A 15,098-nucleotide genomic window follows, 5' to 3' on the forward strand; every position below is an offset into this window, starting at 1 on the left:
AGCATGCGAGGGCGGCGGGCGGGCAGGCGGAGAAAAACATCCTATTCACCAGGAGAAAGCGCCGGGCACCCCAGGGACAGGGCTGGAGGCTCGGGGGGAGACACGCAGCACAAGGGGGATGGCTCGGTGACCCTCTCCGGGGGTGCGAGGGGACCCATCCAACCTCTGCCGCCACCCACGGGTGCCAAAAATAAGCATCCTCCTCTCGCCCATCCCTGGAAGCATCCTTTGGTCCCTTGGTGGTGGGGCCATGTGCCATCTTGGCACTGGGGTGGGGGCAGGATGCGGCCAGGGGGGGTCACGCCGGCATCGCCTTCCCACTTTGGGTTTCCATGATGTCCGTTCGTCTGTCTGGAAGGGACTGTCAGGACACTGGGAGGAGGATGGGTGATGGCGGCAGCGTGGGGGAATTTACAGGGTACCCGGAGGGGCTCCGGCGAGGGGCAACGCTGTCCCCCGTCTCCCCCTGGTGCCCCACGTCCCTTGGGGGCGTCAATGCGGGGGGTGTCTCCGGGGTCGGTCGTAATCGACGGCGTCTTTTGCATCCCCCAGCAGACAGAAAGAAATGGGGTGGGCGATGTCAGACGGGGCGGCGGCGGGGTGGGCGCGGGAGCGGGGCGGCCGGCTCGGGCGCTACTCGATGACCATGCAGCACGGGAGGTGCTGGGAGAAGTACTTGAAGAGCTCCGGGGTGGCCCCGGGGCAGTTGGTGAGCTCCAGCTCCTCCAGCTCCTGCAGCTGCACCAGCCCCGACAGCCCCGTGGTGGTCAGCAAGGGGCAACCTGCAAGGCGGGAAGGGAACACCGTCACCCCAAAACCCCAGCACGGCAAAAAGCAGCACCCCAAAACCACCAGCACCCCAAAACCACCAGCATCCCAAAACACCAGCACCCAAACCCACCAGTATCGGCCCCAAAAAAAACAGCATCCCCCCCCAAAAAGCATCCCAAAAACCAGCACTGCAAACACACCAGCACCCCAAAACACCAGCATCCTCCAAAAAGCACCCCAAAAACCCAACACCCAAGTCACCAGTACCCAAAACCACCAACACCCCAAAACGCCAGCAACCAAACACACCAGCATCCAAAAAAAAGAGCATCCCCAAAAAACCTGCACCCCAAAAACCAGCACTGCAAACACACCAGCACCCCAAAACACCAGCATCCTCCAGAAAGCACCCCAAAAACCCAGGACCCCAAAACACCAGCACCCAAACTCACCAGCATCCCAAAAAAACTGCACCCCAAAAACCAGCACTGCAAACATACCAGCACCCCAAAACCCCAGCACCCCAAACACCCCAAAAAACCCAGCGTCCCAAACACTCTAGCACCCCCAAAAAACCAGCACCCTAGACTACCAGCATCCCCAAAAAAAGCACCCCAAAACACCAGCATCCCAAAACATCAGCACCCCAAACACACCAGCACCCCTGAAATGCAGCACCCCAAACCCCAGCGCCCAAGAAACCAGCACCCCAAAACACCCATACCACAAAATACCATCAGCATTCCACAAAATAGCACCCCAAAACGCCAGCATCCCACAAAACCAGCACCCTAAACACATCAGCACCCCAAAACACCAGCATCTCCCCAAAAAAGCACCCCAAAACCCCAGCACCGCCAAAAAACCCAACACCCCAAGAGCCCAGCCGTGGACCCATCCCCGGGGAGCTGGGCTGGGTGTGGGTGCCCGGGGGGGCTCAGGGGGACGTGGGAGCTGGGGAAGGGGGATTCTGGCTGTCCCCAGGGCTGTCCCTGTCCCCACGCCCGGTCTCTCCCCAGCCCCATGGGGACCTGGCAACCCCATCCCGGGGGATGGAGGCGGGGGGCTCACCGGCCAGCGAGAGGAGGCGCAGGCTGCCCATGCTCAAGAGATGCTTCAGGCCAAAATCCTGCACCTGGAAAAGAAAATGGAGTGGGAATGGTGGAGGGGGGACAAGGAGGCGCTCCATGGCGGGGTGGCTTCTGTGGCACCGGGGGTTTGGCATCACCCGGGCAGGGTGCTGGGGTGGGAGCAGGGTGTCAGGGCTTGCAGGAGCATCCCCGTCCTTTCCCTGCTTCCCAGCACCAAGTCGTGGAAGCTCCAGCCTGTCCCCGTCCCCAGGGAGGTGCCAGCCCCCCCTGCCCTTCCCGCCATGCCAGCCAGGACGGGCACGGTGATGTTCCCCCACCTACCTGGCAGCACCAGCGCAGGTAGAGGCTCCGCAGGGATGACATGGTGGACAGGTAGCTGAGGCCAGTGTCGGTGATCCGCACGCACCTGCCGGGGACACGGGATGTCGGGGATGGCCGGGAGAGGGGCACCCATGGGTGGCCCCAGACCATGGACCCCACGCTGTGCCCACTGCCTCCAGCATGGCTCAGCATGGCTCGGCATGGTGTGGCATGGTGTGGCATGGCGTGGCACAGCATGGCATAGCATGGCATGGCTCAGCACAGCCCGGCATGGCACAGCTTGGCATCGTGCAACATGGCATGGCATGGGTTGGCACGGCATGGCATGGCTCAGCATGTTTGGCATGGCATGGCACAGCTCAACCTGGCCTGGCACAGCTTGGCATGGCTTAGCATGGCATGGCACAGCTCGGTATGGCATGGCATGGCTCAGCATGGCATAGCATGTCTTGGTTCAGCACAGCCTGGCATGGCACAGCTTGGCATCGTGCAGCATGGCATGGCATGGCATGGCTCAGCATGGTTTGGCATGGCATGGCATGGCATGGCATGGCTCAGCATGGTTTGGCATGGCATGGCACAGCTCAGCATGGCATGGCATGGATAAGCATGCTTAACATAGCGTGGCACATCTTGGCATGGTGGAGCGTGGCATGGCACAGCTCAGCATGGCTTGGCTTGGCATGGCATAGTATGGCTTGGCATGGCACAGCATACCTTGGCACTTCTCGGCATGGCTTGGTATAACACAGCATGACACAGCATGACACAGCTTGATATGGCATGGCATGGCATGGCTCAGCATGGTTCAGCATGGCCCAGCATGGCATGGCACAGCTTGGCATGGTGCAGCATGGCATGGCACTGCTCAGCATGGCATAACAAGGCTTGGCATGGTATGGCATGGCTTGGCACAGCTCAGCATGGCATGGCACAGCTTGGCATGGTGCAGCATGGCATGGCACTGCTCGGCATGGTATTGCTTGGCATGGCACAGCATACCTTGTCGCTGCTCAGCATGTGTCAGCATGGCTTGGCATGGCAAAGCATAACACAGCTTGGTATGGCATGGCATGGCATGGCATTGGCTCAGAATGGCATGGCACATCTTGGCATGGTGCAGTAGGGCATGGCACTGCTCAGCATGGCATGGCATGGCTCAGCATGGTGCAGCATGGCATGGCATAGCAATAGCATGGCTCAGCATGGCATGGCATGGCACAGCTTGACATGGTGCAGCATGGTATGGCACAGCTCAGCGTGGCATAGCATGGCATGGTATGTCTCAGCGTGGCATAGTGTGGCATGGTATGTCTCAGCATGGCTTGGCATGGAATGGCTCGGCATGGTACAGCACGCCTTGGCACTGCTTGGCATGCCTCAGCATGGCTAGGCATGGCACAGCATGACACAGCGCGGCGCGGCATGGCATGGCTCGGCATGGCATGGCTCAGCATGGCACGGTGCAGCAATGGCATGGCACTGCTCAGCATGGCATGGCATGGCTCACCATGGCTTGGCATGGCATGGCTTGGCATGGCATGGCTTGACATGGCATGGCTCAACATGGCCCAGCATGGCATGGCATAGCTTGGCATGGTGCAGCATGGCATGGCACTGCTCAGCATGGCTTGGCATGGCAAGGCATGGCTCGGCATGGCATGGCATGGCTCACCATGGCCCAGCATGGCATGGCACAGCTTGGCATGGTGCAGCATAGCATGGTATAGCTCAGCATGGCTCAGCATGGCTTGGCATGGCATGGCATGGCATGACATGGCATGGTTCAGCATGTCTTGGCATGGGTCAGCATGTCAAGGCATGGCTCGGCGTGGTTTGGCATGACATGGCATGCCTTGGCATGGCTCGGCATAGCATGGCACAGCTTGGCATGGTGCAGCCTGGCATGGCACTGCTCAGCTTGGCATAGCATGGCTTGGCATGGCTTGGCGTGGCACAGCATGGCTTGGCATGGCCCCATACCTGTCGAGCACCAGCTCCTCCAGCTTGTGCAGGTCGCAGGCGATGTACTCCAGGGCCATGTCGGTGATGCGAGGGCACCAGGAGAGGTCAAGGCTGCGCAGCTTCCGCAGGTTCTCGGCCACCAACTCCACGCCGTCATCCGTCACCTTGGAGCAGCCCGAGAGGCTGAGGATGCTCAGGTTGGGCAGGCTGTGGACCATGTTGACCACGCCGTGGTTGGTGATCTCCCAGCAGGAGTTGAGGCGGAGGGTGTGGGTGGTGTAACCTTGCTTGGCGGTGAAGTAGGCGAGCGCCGTGTCCGTCACGTGGTAGGCTTGAAGGTTGAGCTCGGTGAGGTTGGGCAGGAGCTGCGAGATGGCGGCGATGGCGTCATCGGCCACGTTGATGCAGTCGCTGACACTCAGCGCCGTGATGCGGGCGTTGAGGCTGGACCACAGCCCGGCCTCTGTGAAGTCGTTGCAGCCCGACAGCTCCAGCCGCACCACCCCCTGCATCTGCTCCAGCATCACCTGCCGAAGGCCAAGGGGTCAGGGCATGCTGGACACCGCTGCCCACCCCACACAGCCCCACAGACACATCCCAGCTCCCTCTGACCCTCCCAGGGCTTTTCCTGCTGCCCCCAGCCCTCTGTGGGTCCAGCCTTCTCCCTGAGTTCACGGTGTTGGAGCAGTGCCCTGCTCTAGGACATGCCAGCACCGCTGGGGAATGGGAGGGGACAAGCAGGGACAGGCCATGGCCTGTACCCAGTGCTGTTGGCAGGGGCAGGATCAATGCCCACTCCCAGCCTGGGCACTGCTCGGGTAGGGTGTGTTTGGCCATGGCACAGGGCAGGGGACCTCAGTGGGGACCTTGCAGGACCATGAGTTGCCCCATCTCCATCTGACCCACAGCTCCCTGCCCAGGAGACCCCTCCTTGCTGGGCAGCACCCAACCAAGCGGGGATGTCCCCATCCCCTGAGCCCTGCTCACCGCCCACCGCCACATCCACCGCCTAGGGCCATGGCCACCTCGCCTGGCTTTGCCTTCCCGGCAGGGATGGGTGAGGGCAGCATCTGCAGGCAGCAGGGATGAACCCCCCCATCGACAGCATCCTCACCCTCACCCCCCAAGGCTGCATCCCATCCCACTGTCCAGACCATGGGCAGGGGCTCCCGATGTTGCCCGCACCCATGAGATGTCCATGCTGCCTGACTGCTCCTTGCCTATAGCTGGTGAAACCTCTGGCCATGGATGTGTCCCCAGGGCCACCAGGAAGGACCCACCATTGCCATGTCTCAGCCGCCTTGCCGGGGTCACCTACCTCCAACCCCGCATCCGTGATGGTCGACCTCTTAAGGCTCATGGACTTGACCCCCTTCTTGGAGAGGGGGTAGTTGTCAATGAACTCACAAATGTCCAGGTCGGAGACCCCCACAAGGCAGAAGCCGTCGAAGCCGCGGACGGCGAAGCCCTGCAGGCTGACAAACTCCTTCTCGCCGCTGGGCAAGATGTTGTAGAGCTCTTTGGTGTGCAGGACGGGTGTCAAGCCCACCCAGAACTTGGGTTGGTAGAGCACCCGCCGCCACGCCTTGCACACCTGTGCCAGCACGCACTTCTCGCACGCTGAAAAGTACCAGAACAAGCGATTGAGGATCTTCTCGTCCACCGCCAGCTGCCTTTCTGAGGGCGAGCCGGGCAGCCGCTCCGGTGAGGGCTGCTCCGAGCCTTCGCTCGTGTTCAGTCCCACCAAGGAAGCGCCGGGAGGGGAGGAGACGCCGGCCAGAGCGGCCAAGGAGAGCGGGGAGGCCAGGCTGGGGATGGGCAGGTCGCTGCGGTGGGCTAAGGCCGGGCTGAGGATGGCAGGCACGGAGGAAGGCTGGCACAGGCGGTTCTTGACGGCGGGGGTGCCTTTGGTGATGCTGGCGGAGCCGAGGCCGTTGGGTTGCGTGGGGATCTTCACCAGTCCATTGCGGGGTAAACATGGGGGCTTGGTGTCGCCGTTTCTCGGGTTCGACATCTTCTACAGGTCTCTCTGCAACACAGGGGTGTGAGGTGAGGGGCTGCCGGGCCGGCAGGGAGGGTGGGCAGGGCTGGGGGTGTGTCATGGCACCAGTGGGGAGGGACACCCTGGGGGTCCCTGTGCAAGGAGCAGGATGGCATGGGGAACCAGGTGGTGCAGGTTGGCTGGGTACAGCTGCAGAGGGGACAGAGCAGGGTCCTCCAAGGGGCTGTGTGACCCCGGTGTCCTTCGTGATGGGGGACAGATGGGGATTTGTCCCTGGATACTCACATCCCTCTCTGAGCCTGGGATCCAGCCACTGATGGGAGCAGGATCACAGACTCATAGAATGGTTTGAGTTGGAAGGGACCTTGAAGACCACCCAGTGCCACCCCCTGCCCTGGGCAGGGACACCTCCCACCACACCAGGTTGCTCCAAGCCCCCTCCAACCTGCCCTTGAACACCTCCAGGGATGGGGCAGCCACAGCTTCTCTGGGCAACCTGGGACAGGGGCTCACCACCCTCACAGCAAAAAATTCCTGCCTGAGATCTCATCTCAATCTCCCCTCTTGCAGTGTAAAACCGTTCCCCCTCATCCCATGGCTGCCCTCCCTGATCCAGAGTCCCTCCCCAGCTTTCCTGGAGCCCCTTTAGGGACTGGAAGGGGCTCCAAGGTCTCCCTGGAGCCTTCTCTTCTCCAGGCTGAACCCCCCCAACTCTCTCAGCCTGTCCTCACAGCAGAGGTGTTCCAACCTCCGATCTTTTTTGTGGAGGGCAGTGGCAGCAGAGCAGAGCTGCCCACGCTCACTGTGCCAGCCCTGCGCTCGGCGGTGAGCCCGTGCCAGTCGGGAGCGTCGCCGACCCTTGCCGAGTCTCGCGGCAGCCGGGCGGCACCCCAGCAAACCAGGCCAATAAATATTTCAGCAGCAGCGAGGCCGGCTTTCCAACGGCCCCGCCGCACCCCGCCATCCATTATTCAATACATTTCCCTCTATAAATACGGAGGTGAATAATTAATGGGGGCTTGGACCTCTCCTTCTGCTCCAGCCCGTGCGTGGCATGGGGCCCTGCCGGTGCGTTGCCCATCCTGCCCGCTCTCTGTTTGCCTGGCCTGTGCCAAACCCTGCCTGGTCTAAGGCTGGAGGGCACTGGGCTCCTGGCAGCCCCCTAGGGACACAGCAAGGAGCTGGAGCCGGGGAAAGTGGCTTCCAGCCCAGGGATCAGGGGACAAGGACACGGTCCCTGAGCCCTGAGGGATGGCTGGCACATCCAGCTGTCAGTGTCTTATGGGACGCGAGGACCGTCTCCATTGCCAGCTCCCCCAAGATAAAAGTGAGGGAATTATTTTAGCCGCTTGATTTGGGATGGAGATGGACAGACCCTGATGGAGGGGCACCGAGGGAGCAGCATCCTGGCTGGTGATGCTCGTGGACCAACTCCGTGGGCTCTGAGGATGCTCCATGCATTCCTGGGGGAGGGCAGGCAAGTGGGGCACAGTCTAGATCCCCAGTGCCCCCAGTCCATTACTTTCACCATCACAGCACCTCCAGGCCTCATCCAGCCCTCCTGGAGCAGCTGGGGAGGGGAGCGGCCACCCAAAAGGTGCCGTGGAAGAGCCCAGGAGAGCAGGCAGCTGACAGCGGCACAACCGTCAAGCCCCATGGGGTGCATGGCATGCCACATCTCCTAAGGACGCCCTTCCCGGCACAACGGGACTGCAGGACAGGGCTGGTAGAAGCTGCTGAAGCCTCTCCCGTGGTGTAAGTGGCAGTGGCATGGAGGTGCCTGCAGACGGTCTGGCCCGGTGGCAGCATCACTGGCGAGAGTCCGGCCTCCGGGGATGAGCCCGGCCCTGTGCAGACAGTCTGGCACCGCTCCCTGCTTGGAGGCAGCCTCTGCTGCCTCCGCTCCCGCTGCCCGCCAGAGGAGCTGGGTCTCTGATGCTTGGACATGTGTTAAATTCACTTGAAAGCAGGAGAAGAGGAGGGGAAAGAAGGAAGAAACTTAAAACCAGTGGCTCAGCGCTTGGCAGCAGTTAGGGAAGCAAACAGAACATGCATCAGGGTGTCTAACAGCCATACAGCACAAATCCAAACAGATAGTTACCAGGCGGCACAGAAAGGCTCTTGCTCCAGCATGGAGCCCACAGCCAGAGTCGTTCGGCATGCTGGCTGCCCCTGGGGAGAGGGCAGGTGGTGGCAGAGGACAGCCTGGGGCCTCGGGAGCCCAAGGGGACAGTCATGGGAGGAAACAGATGCTGACAAGTCGCCGGACTGAAATGCAGCCAGCGGGAGGTGTTGGCAATGGTTACAACCAGCTCTGATCTCGGCTGGTCCCTGAGGCCAGGCTCAAGGAGGGGTGCTGAGTGGATTCAGCAGCTTGCCCAGTCCTGCCTTGGAAAGCCGAGCCAGGTCCCCCCTGCCCCAGGCGCTGAGGCTGCCTGTCTGGCTGACAGAAGTCCCAAACCATGAATGGGCTTGGAAGTCACTTCAAATAGAAAGACGGATGAGATTCAGGCCTTCTGGGCACAGGCAGGCTCCAGGCAGTGGCAGTGGGAGGCCGGGCAGGCAGGTAGGCTGTACACGGCCACATCTCTCTGGGGAAATGGGCAGGCAAAGAACTGGGGGGGTTCCTACCGCCCCTAAAGGAGCAAGACTGTGCCTGAGGGGAGGATCCCAGCCTGGAGAAGGTGGTCTGGGGGCACAGACTGGGGAGGGGAGTGAGTCCAATAGCTGCTTCCTCCCCTGCCTCTGGCACTGTGGGACAGCACTGGGATCTGCCCTCCACAGCTGCAGGAAAGGCCCTGCCTGCAGCCAAGCAGCCCCCAGGCTCCCACGGCCCAGGGCTGAGGCCACATCACTCCAGTGTACAAAGTTTAAGTACTGCATCCCAAGGAGATCAGAGCTGCTGTGTGCTGGGACACAAGGTGCACACCCTGCCCTACCCCAGGCCCTGCCTCCAACCCACCAAGACTGCGGAGGGATAGGGAGATACGAAGCCGTCTGCCTTGGAGGTGTCAGTACAGAACCCCTAGAACCCCTCAGATGTTCCAGCAGCTCCATGAACCCCTCCATATGCTTTCTGGTTACCGTAAAGTAGTAGAAGAGCAGAGATCCGGCTTTCCCTTCTCTCCTCATCATGTCACTGTTTACAGATTGCATGACTGAGCCAACAAGGCTGTCAGAAGGAGAGCTCAGTGCTTGGAACCACCATCCTCACTCTGGGATCCCACAGGAAGGGCCCAGCTTTGCAACCCCCCTCTGCTTTCACAGGCCACACCTCACGGGGGAAGCATCTGCCAGCAGTGGAGTGCCAGCTCCCAATCCACAGTGGGAGGAAATCTGACAAAAGCAAAGGGTAAAGTCTTTTAGTCTCCCAAATTCACTCCAGGGCGCACATTTCACAGGAAATGTCATTGCCGGAGAAGTCACTCCATTCATGAGGGTTTTGTCATCCACAATGAGCGATGATGCAGTGGTGGGGGGCGGATTTGACGCAGGAAGAGAGAAGAAAGAAGGGGGTCTAAGGGCCTGTCACTACAAACAGTACACAGATGATGAAGATGCTGGGAAGAATAGGACGAAAGCTGCCAGGAAGACACAGCTTGTGCAAGCCATTGCAGAGTTTACAGTCTCCATGTGGTAGTGAAGAGGGATGAGAGCCTCAAGAGATGGGCAGGGTGATCAGCCACCGTCAGTACCACTCCTGTATGTGCGTTCACCGGAAGACCCCAGGCTGTGGCAGATGAGATGTGCTGGATCAGATCGTTATCCAGTTGTGGCTCGGCTCCAGGATGAGCAATTGGAGCCTACCGAGGACACTGGGTCAGCCGGACTCGAATGCCACTGGACACCCCAGACTGGCCAGGCATGGGAGCCAGCGTGGCTCCGTCCCTGCTCGCCGAGCAGGCCCGGTCAGCACCGCGGACAGATGGCCTGTTCAGCACCGCGGACAGCGTCTCTGTTCAGCACCGCGGACAGCGTCCCGTACCCTCCTCGGGGCCGCAGCACCCGACAAGGGCACCCCGCAAAGGTGCCCCTGCCGGACCCCCCTGCCTCAGCGACCCCCGTGAGGATACACTGTTGTCCCACCAGGTCCCTTTGAGGATCCACCATTGCCCCAACAGGTCCCTGTGAGTATTTTCTATTTCTTTGCCAGCCCCCTATGAAGATCCACTATTGCCCCACCCCCACCTCCCTGTGAGGATTTGCGATTGCCCCTCTAGGTTTCTGTGAGGATCCTTGCCTGCCCCAGCAGGTCCCTGAAGGATCCAGTATTGCCCTGCCAGGTCCCTGTGAGATCCTACTATTGCTCCCCCCCAGGTCCCTGCCGTGAAGCGCTGTTATTGCCCTGCCACAATCCAAGGCTGCTGCAAAATTATTTCTGTAGAGCCACTGCTTCAGTGACAGAGCTGCTCAGCAGCAAGCAGCCATCGCTCACGGCTTCCTGCACACACACACACACACACGCACATGCACATACATCTATATGCACACCCAGACACACGCATGGACACACACACAACCACCCTGACAGAGCCCCAGGAGCTGGTGGATGCACCTTGCACGAGCCTTGGCATTCAGCTGCACATATACACGCACCCCTACACACACAAACAGAGATAAGCGCATGCACGCACACACACACAGAGGGTTGCATCAGCTGAATTCATTAGCCCATCTATTTTTACTAATGCAGCAAATCAAGTTGCTCTACAGGCGGAGAAAACACACCCGAGACACAGTGCTGTGGCAGAGCACACAGCCAAGGCTTTTGTCCAGCACTCCAGAGGGTAACGGCTCCCTGGGACTCCCTCAGCTCTACATGACATCCCCAACCAGCAGCAATGCCAGGCTGGCTCTTGTTTTGGGGGGGCTGATCTTGCTGACCGAAGCACATGGTAGCCATAAAGACATCCCACTGCACGGATCGCCTTCCCCAGCAGCACTCGGTGGCGTGTGAGCTGCCTCCTGCTCTGATCCCATCAGGTCAGACCACTGCCCATGCCGTGAGCAGTCAGAGGGGTGTTTATGACTGCTGGCTTCCAAGGCTGGGTCCCCTCGGAAGGCTTGGTTCACCCCAGCAATGCAAAGGAGCCACAGGAGGCCCTGGAAGAGCTGCTGGATTCACCAGAGATGGAGAGGCAGCGGCTGTGTTTGGGTAGAAGCTGCCTGTACATGTGCATGTGTGTGTGTGCACATCGATCTGTGCTCCCGGGCTCTGCACTCACACAAGTCAGCTGGGAGAAAGGCTCAGAGCACAGCCCCAAACTCAGCGCTACCCATTCCCCCGCTGCACAAGCCAGGAATTCAGGGTGGGGAAGGGCCTCACCCCTCCGCCTGGCCCCAGAGACCTGCTGTTTGTGTGATGGAGCTGGGAAACTCCTTCCTGAGATTACCCCAAGAGCTTCTTGGGAGGCCAGAGGGCTGAGAACAGCTCTCCTGCTTCCTTGTTGGCTCCCAACGATGCCAAAGAGCTCGTCCCACCTTACAGCGGACAAAGAGGCTCAGGAGGGGCTGGGAAAACAATTGACTTGAGTCCCATTCATGCCGGCTACTGCTCTCAGTGCCAGGCTGGCTGGTGAAACCATTGCTGGGTCTCAGGCAGCTTATGGCCGAGCAGCAGTGCCATCGTGATAGGCATCCCCCAGCACTGCTCTCCCTCAGGTCCCACAGCCTTTCCGAACAGCAGGAGCTGGATATGGGCTATGTGGGGTCATCCCCATGCCCAGGGAGCGGGGGAGATGCTGGCTGAGGTGCCAAAGCTAATCTCTGCTCAGGTCCCCACCACTTTCTGCTTAGCTGAGAGAACAGTTCGTGCCCAGGGGCACCAGGAGACAGAGCTGCTGTGCCCCCCAGCCTGGGGGGGTTGTAGGCAGGAGGCAGAGCTCCAGACCCCCAGGCCCAGCCAGGCAAAACTTCCTTGCAACGGGCAGTGGGGTCCCCTCCGTCTGCAACAGCCCCTTCCCACAGCAGCATTTATCTTCTCTGCTCAGACACAAATCTCCCAAGACATCAAGACCTCCCTACCTTTCCCAGGCAGCCCCATGTCCCCTGGGGGGGACATCCCCCCCAAGAAGAGGACAGGATGCACAGAGCAGGGCAGAGCTGGACCTCTGGGCCCACCTCCTCCAGACTTCTTCGGAGGTCCCAGCCCTCACTGCCATGGGAGGATGCTCATGCTTCAGCCAAGCTTTGCCCTGCTCCCCACCGACCGAGGCGACTGGAAGAGGGAGCAGTTCCTCTTGTGGCAGCTCCTGCCCAGCCTGGTCCCCTGCTGCAAGCCCAGCCAGAGCCCAACTGACAGCACCCAGACATTACAGCCCTTCTTTTTGCCCCCCTTGGGCCCAGGAAGGGCTGAACAAACATGCAAGATCCCACCAGGAGAGAGGAAGCAGGAGAGCATGGCCCATGGCTGCCCCCTTGCCCCCTGCCCACTGATGTTCTCCCCGGGTACCACTGGGATTTGAGCCTCTTCCTCAAACCCCTTCATCCCTCCAGACGTGGCAATGGCAATGGCAATGCAAGCAGCGATGTCCCTTTGCCCCCGGGCTTGGGGGTCCAGCTGGGAGACGGGGTTGGGGTGAGGTGGGCAAATGCCTGCCCAGCACGGGGGCCATCGGCACCAGGCTGGTGGGACGCTGGGGAGGGGATGTTCCGCCACGGGACTCTTTGCTGCAGGGCATCGTGAGTGATAAATGCCAACACAGGCTCCAAAAAGCCCTTAGATGCATCCTAGAAGCAAAGGCACTGGCCTCATCCTGCTCCCGGGGCCACCCGCTTCCCCTGGCCAGGAGCTGGGCACGCGTCACACCTCCAGCGGGGAGAAACCCCGAAGAAATGGCTTCTGCCTACCTGCCCCCTCCCCAAATGCTCTCCCCTTCAGCCCCAGTCCCCACCTCTGCGCCACTGGCCCTGGGGTACCCAGAAAACATGGCCGGTCCCCGTGGCGGGTGGGCAGAGGTTTGGTGGGGGCGGGATGCTGCTGAAGGAGCCCCGCTCGCCCGCGCGCCCCGTCCCGCTCCCTCCCACACCATCGGCACCCACTTGCCACCCAAATCCCCTTTCTCCTCTCCAGGAGCTGCTCCATCTGCACAGACCCTGTGAGGAGCAATAGGACATGACCCACAGCTGGGGGCACCTGCCCTGGCTTGTGGATGGGGAAACTGAGGCACAGGGAGGGTTGTTGCCAGACTCTAGCCAGGCAGAGCTTAAACCCACAAAGTGTGAAGGCAGGATCCAGCCCCCAAATCCAAAATGCTCCTGCTCCGGCCTCCCTTCTCCAGGCTGGAGCATGACCACATCCTCACAGGATGATCAACACGGAGGTGACCACACCGGAGAGGACAAGGGGACCCTTTCTCCCCTCCAGCCTTCCCTCATGTGCCACCAGGGCCTGAAAGAGGGTCCCTCCATCCCTGGGAGCAGGATTTGGGGAGGCAGGATGATATTCCCAGTGCCGGGGATGCTCATCCCACTGCTCCCCACCGCCATGGAGCTGCTGGCACCAGGAGGAAAGCAGGCCCGGTGGATGGCAAAGGGATCGATGTGGGGGAAGCCAGCTCGGGGAAAAATAGATATCTAGCTCATTAAAAATGGATGCTCGAGCGAGTCCTCCCCACTCCGAAGCCACCTCCCTCCCTCTTCCTGGTAGCCGGAGTGAAATCAGCACCCAGCTTTCAGAGGAAGGGAGATGCCAGCACAGCACGGAGATCGCTCTGCGCCCACTGCTCCCACCCTGCTGCATGCCGAGCCCCCCTGGGTGCTGCAAATAGGGCCCGAGCCCCCCTGTACCCATGGCAGGGGTTGGTCGTGGAGCAGGACCTCTGGCAGGAGCATCCCTGCTGCAGGGACTGTCACGCTCCAGCCTTCGCTGCCCTGGCATTGCCACGTCCCACCAGTGCTAGTGGATGCTCAAGAGCCAGAGCCGCCCCAGCACCTCATCCCAGTGCCCCATGGCACCCTCGGACCCCCACCCAGGTGAGGTCGTTGGGGTCTCTGCCTGGGTCCTGCCACAACACGTGCCTCAGTTTCCCCCAGCCAGCCCCAGCCCTTCCATGGGGCTCAGCCTGCCTGGCCAGCCCCCAGCCCCAGCTGGCCTCATACACGGACCCCTCTGTCTGTCCCTGTCCCCTGCCCCACCAAAACAACCTGCTCCCTGCCCCTCACCCCCATCTTGGGCTGCTGGGGGGTCCCTGGCCCTGTGCTGGGCCCTGTGGGACCCTGCTGTGGGGCTCAACCCCCTCGGCCCCATCCCAGCCAGGGCCTTCCCCCTCCTCCATGCCCTGGGATGGGGGGGGGGGGGTGGCTGCCCCTGTTGTCCCTTCCCCTGGCCTGTGTCACCCCACAGTGGAGGAAAGCCTCACCAAGGTATTGAGGTGTTGGGATATTGGGGTGCAGGCTTAGGGGAAGCCAACGGTCCCACGGTGCCACCAGCGAGGACAAGGGACAGTCTGGGAGCCGGCAGCGGGGGGGGTGCAGCCAGCAGCCCCACAGCTGGTTGACCCCATCCCCACGGCAACGTCCCCCTAAACCCCCATCCCAAAACATTCCCGGGTACCCACCCGACACCCCCCCCCCCCCCCGCCACCTTCCCCAGTGATGCTCAGCCATGGCGGGAGGGGGGGGGGGTGTGCTACCACCTTACCCCCCCCCAGCATCCCCAAACCTGGAGCGGGCCAGCATCACTGTGTGTGTGTGTTGAGGGGGGGGGGCGAGGTGTGTGTTCACCCTCGACCACCATCCTCGGTTGAGCTACCGGGAGAGGGATGGAGAGGGATGGGGCGGGGGGGGGTTGGGGGGGTGGGGGGTGACGGGGGGACGGACAGACGGATGGACGCCACCGGACCGGGAGCCCCGGGGCCGGGCCGGCTCCACCGCCGTTATATAACGCGGCTCCATGATGCGGGATGCGGCGAGGGGCGGTTGCGGTGCCGGTGCCGGTAAAACCGGCA

At 61.4% G+C, this 15,098-nt stretch overlaps 1 protein-coding gene across 1 annotated transcript; it reads right to left on the reverse strand.

The window, feature by feature from the left end:
• Positions 1 to 633: 633 nt before the first annotated feature.
• FBXL16 (F-box and leucine rich repeat protein 16) lies at positions 634 to 6,177 on the reverse strand. Its single transcript, XM_054211093.1, has 5 exons — positions 5,467 to 6,177; positions 4,167 to 4,675; positions 2,184 to 2,268; positions 1,843 to 1,906; positions 634 to 782 (listed from the first exon to the last, which is right to left on the reverse strand). The coding sequence occupies exons 1-5, from the start codon at positions 6,160 to 6,162 to the stop codon at positions 634 to 636; spliced, it is 1,503 nt and encodes a 500-aa protein (XP_054067068.1). The 5' UTR covers positions 6,163 to 6,177.
• Positions 6,178 to 15,098: the final 8,921 nt, after the last annotated feature.

Source organism: Rissa tridactyla, chromosome 8 (assembly GCF_028500815.1).
Source record: "Rissa tridactyla isolate bRisTri1 chromosome 8, bRisTri1.patW.cur.20221130, whole genome shotgun sequence".
NCBI lineage: Eukaryota > Metazoa > Chordata > Aves > Charadriiformes > Laridae > Rissa > Rissa tridactyla.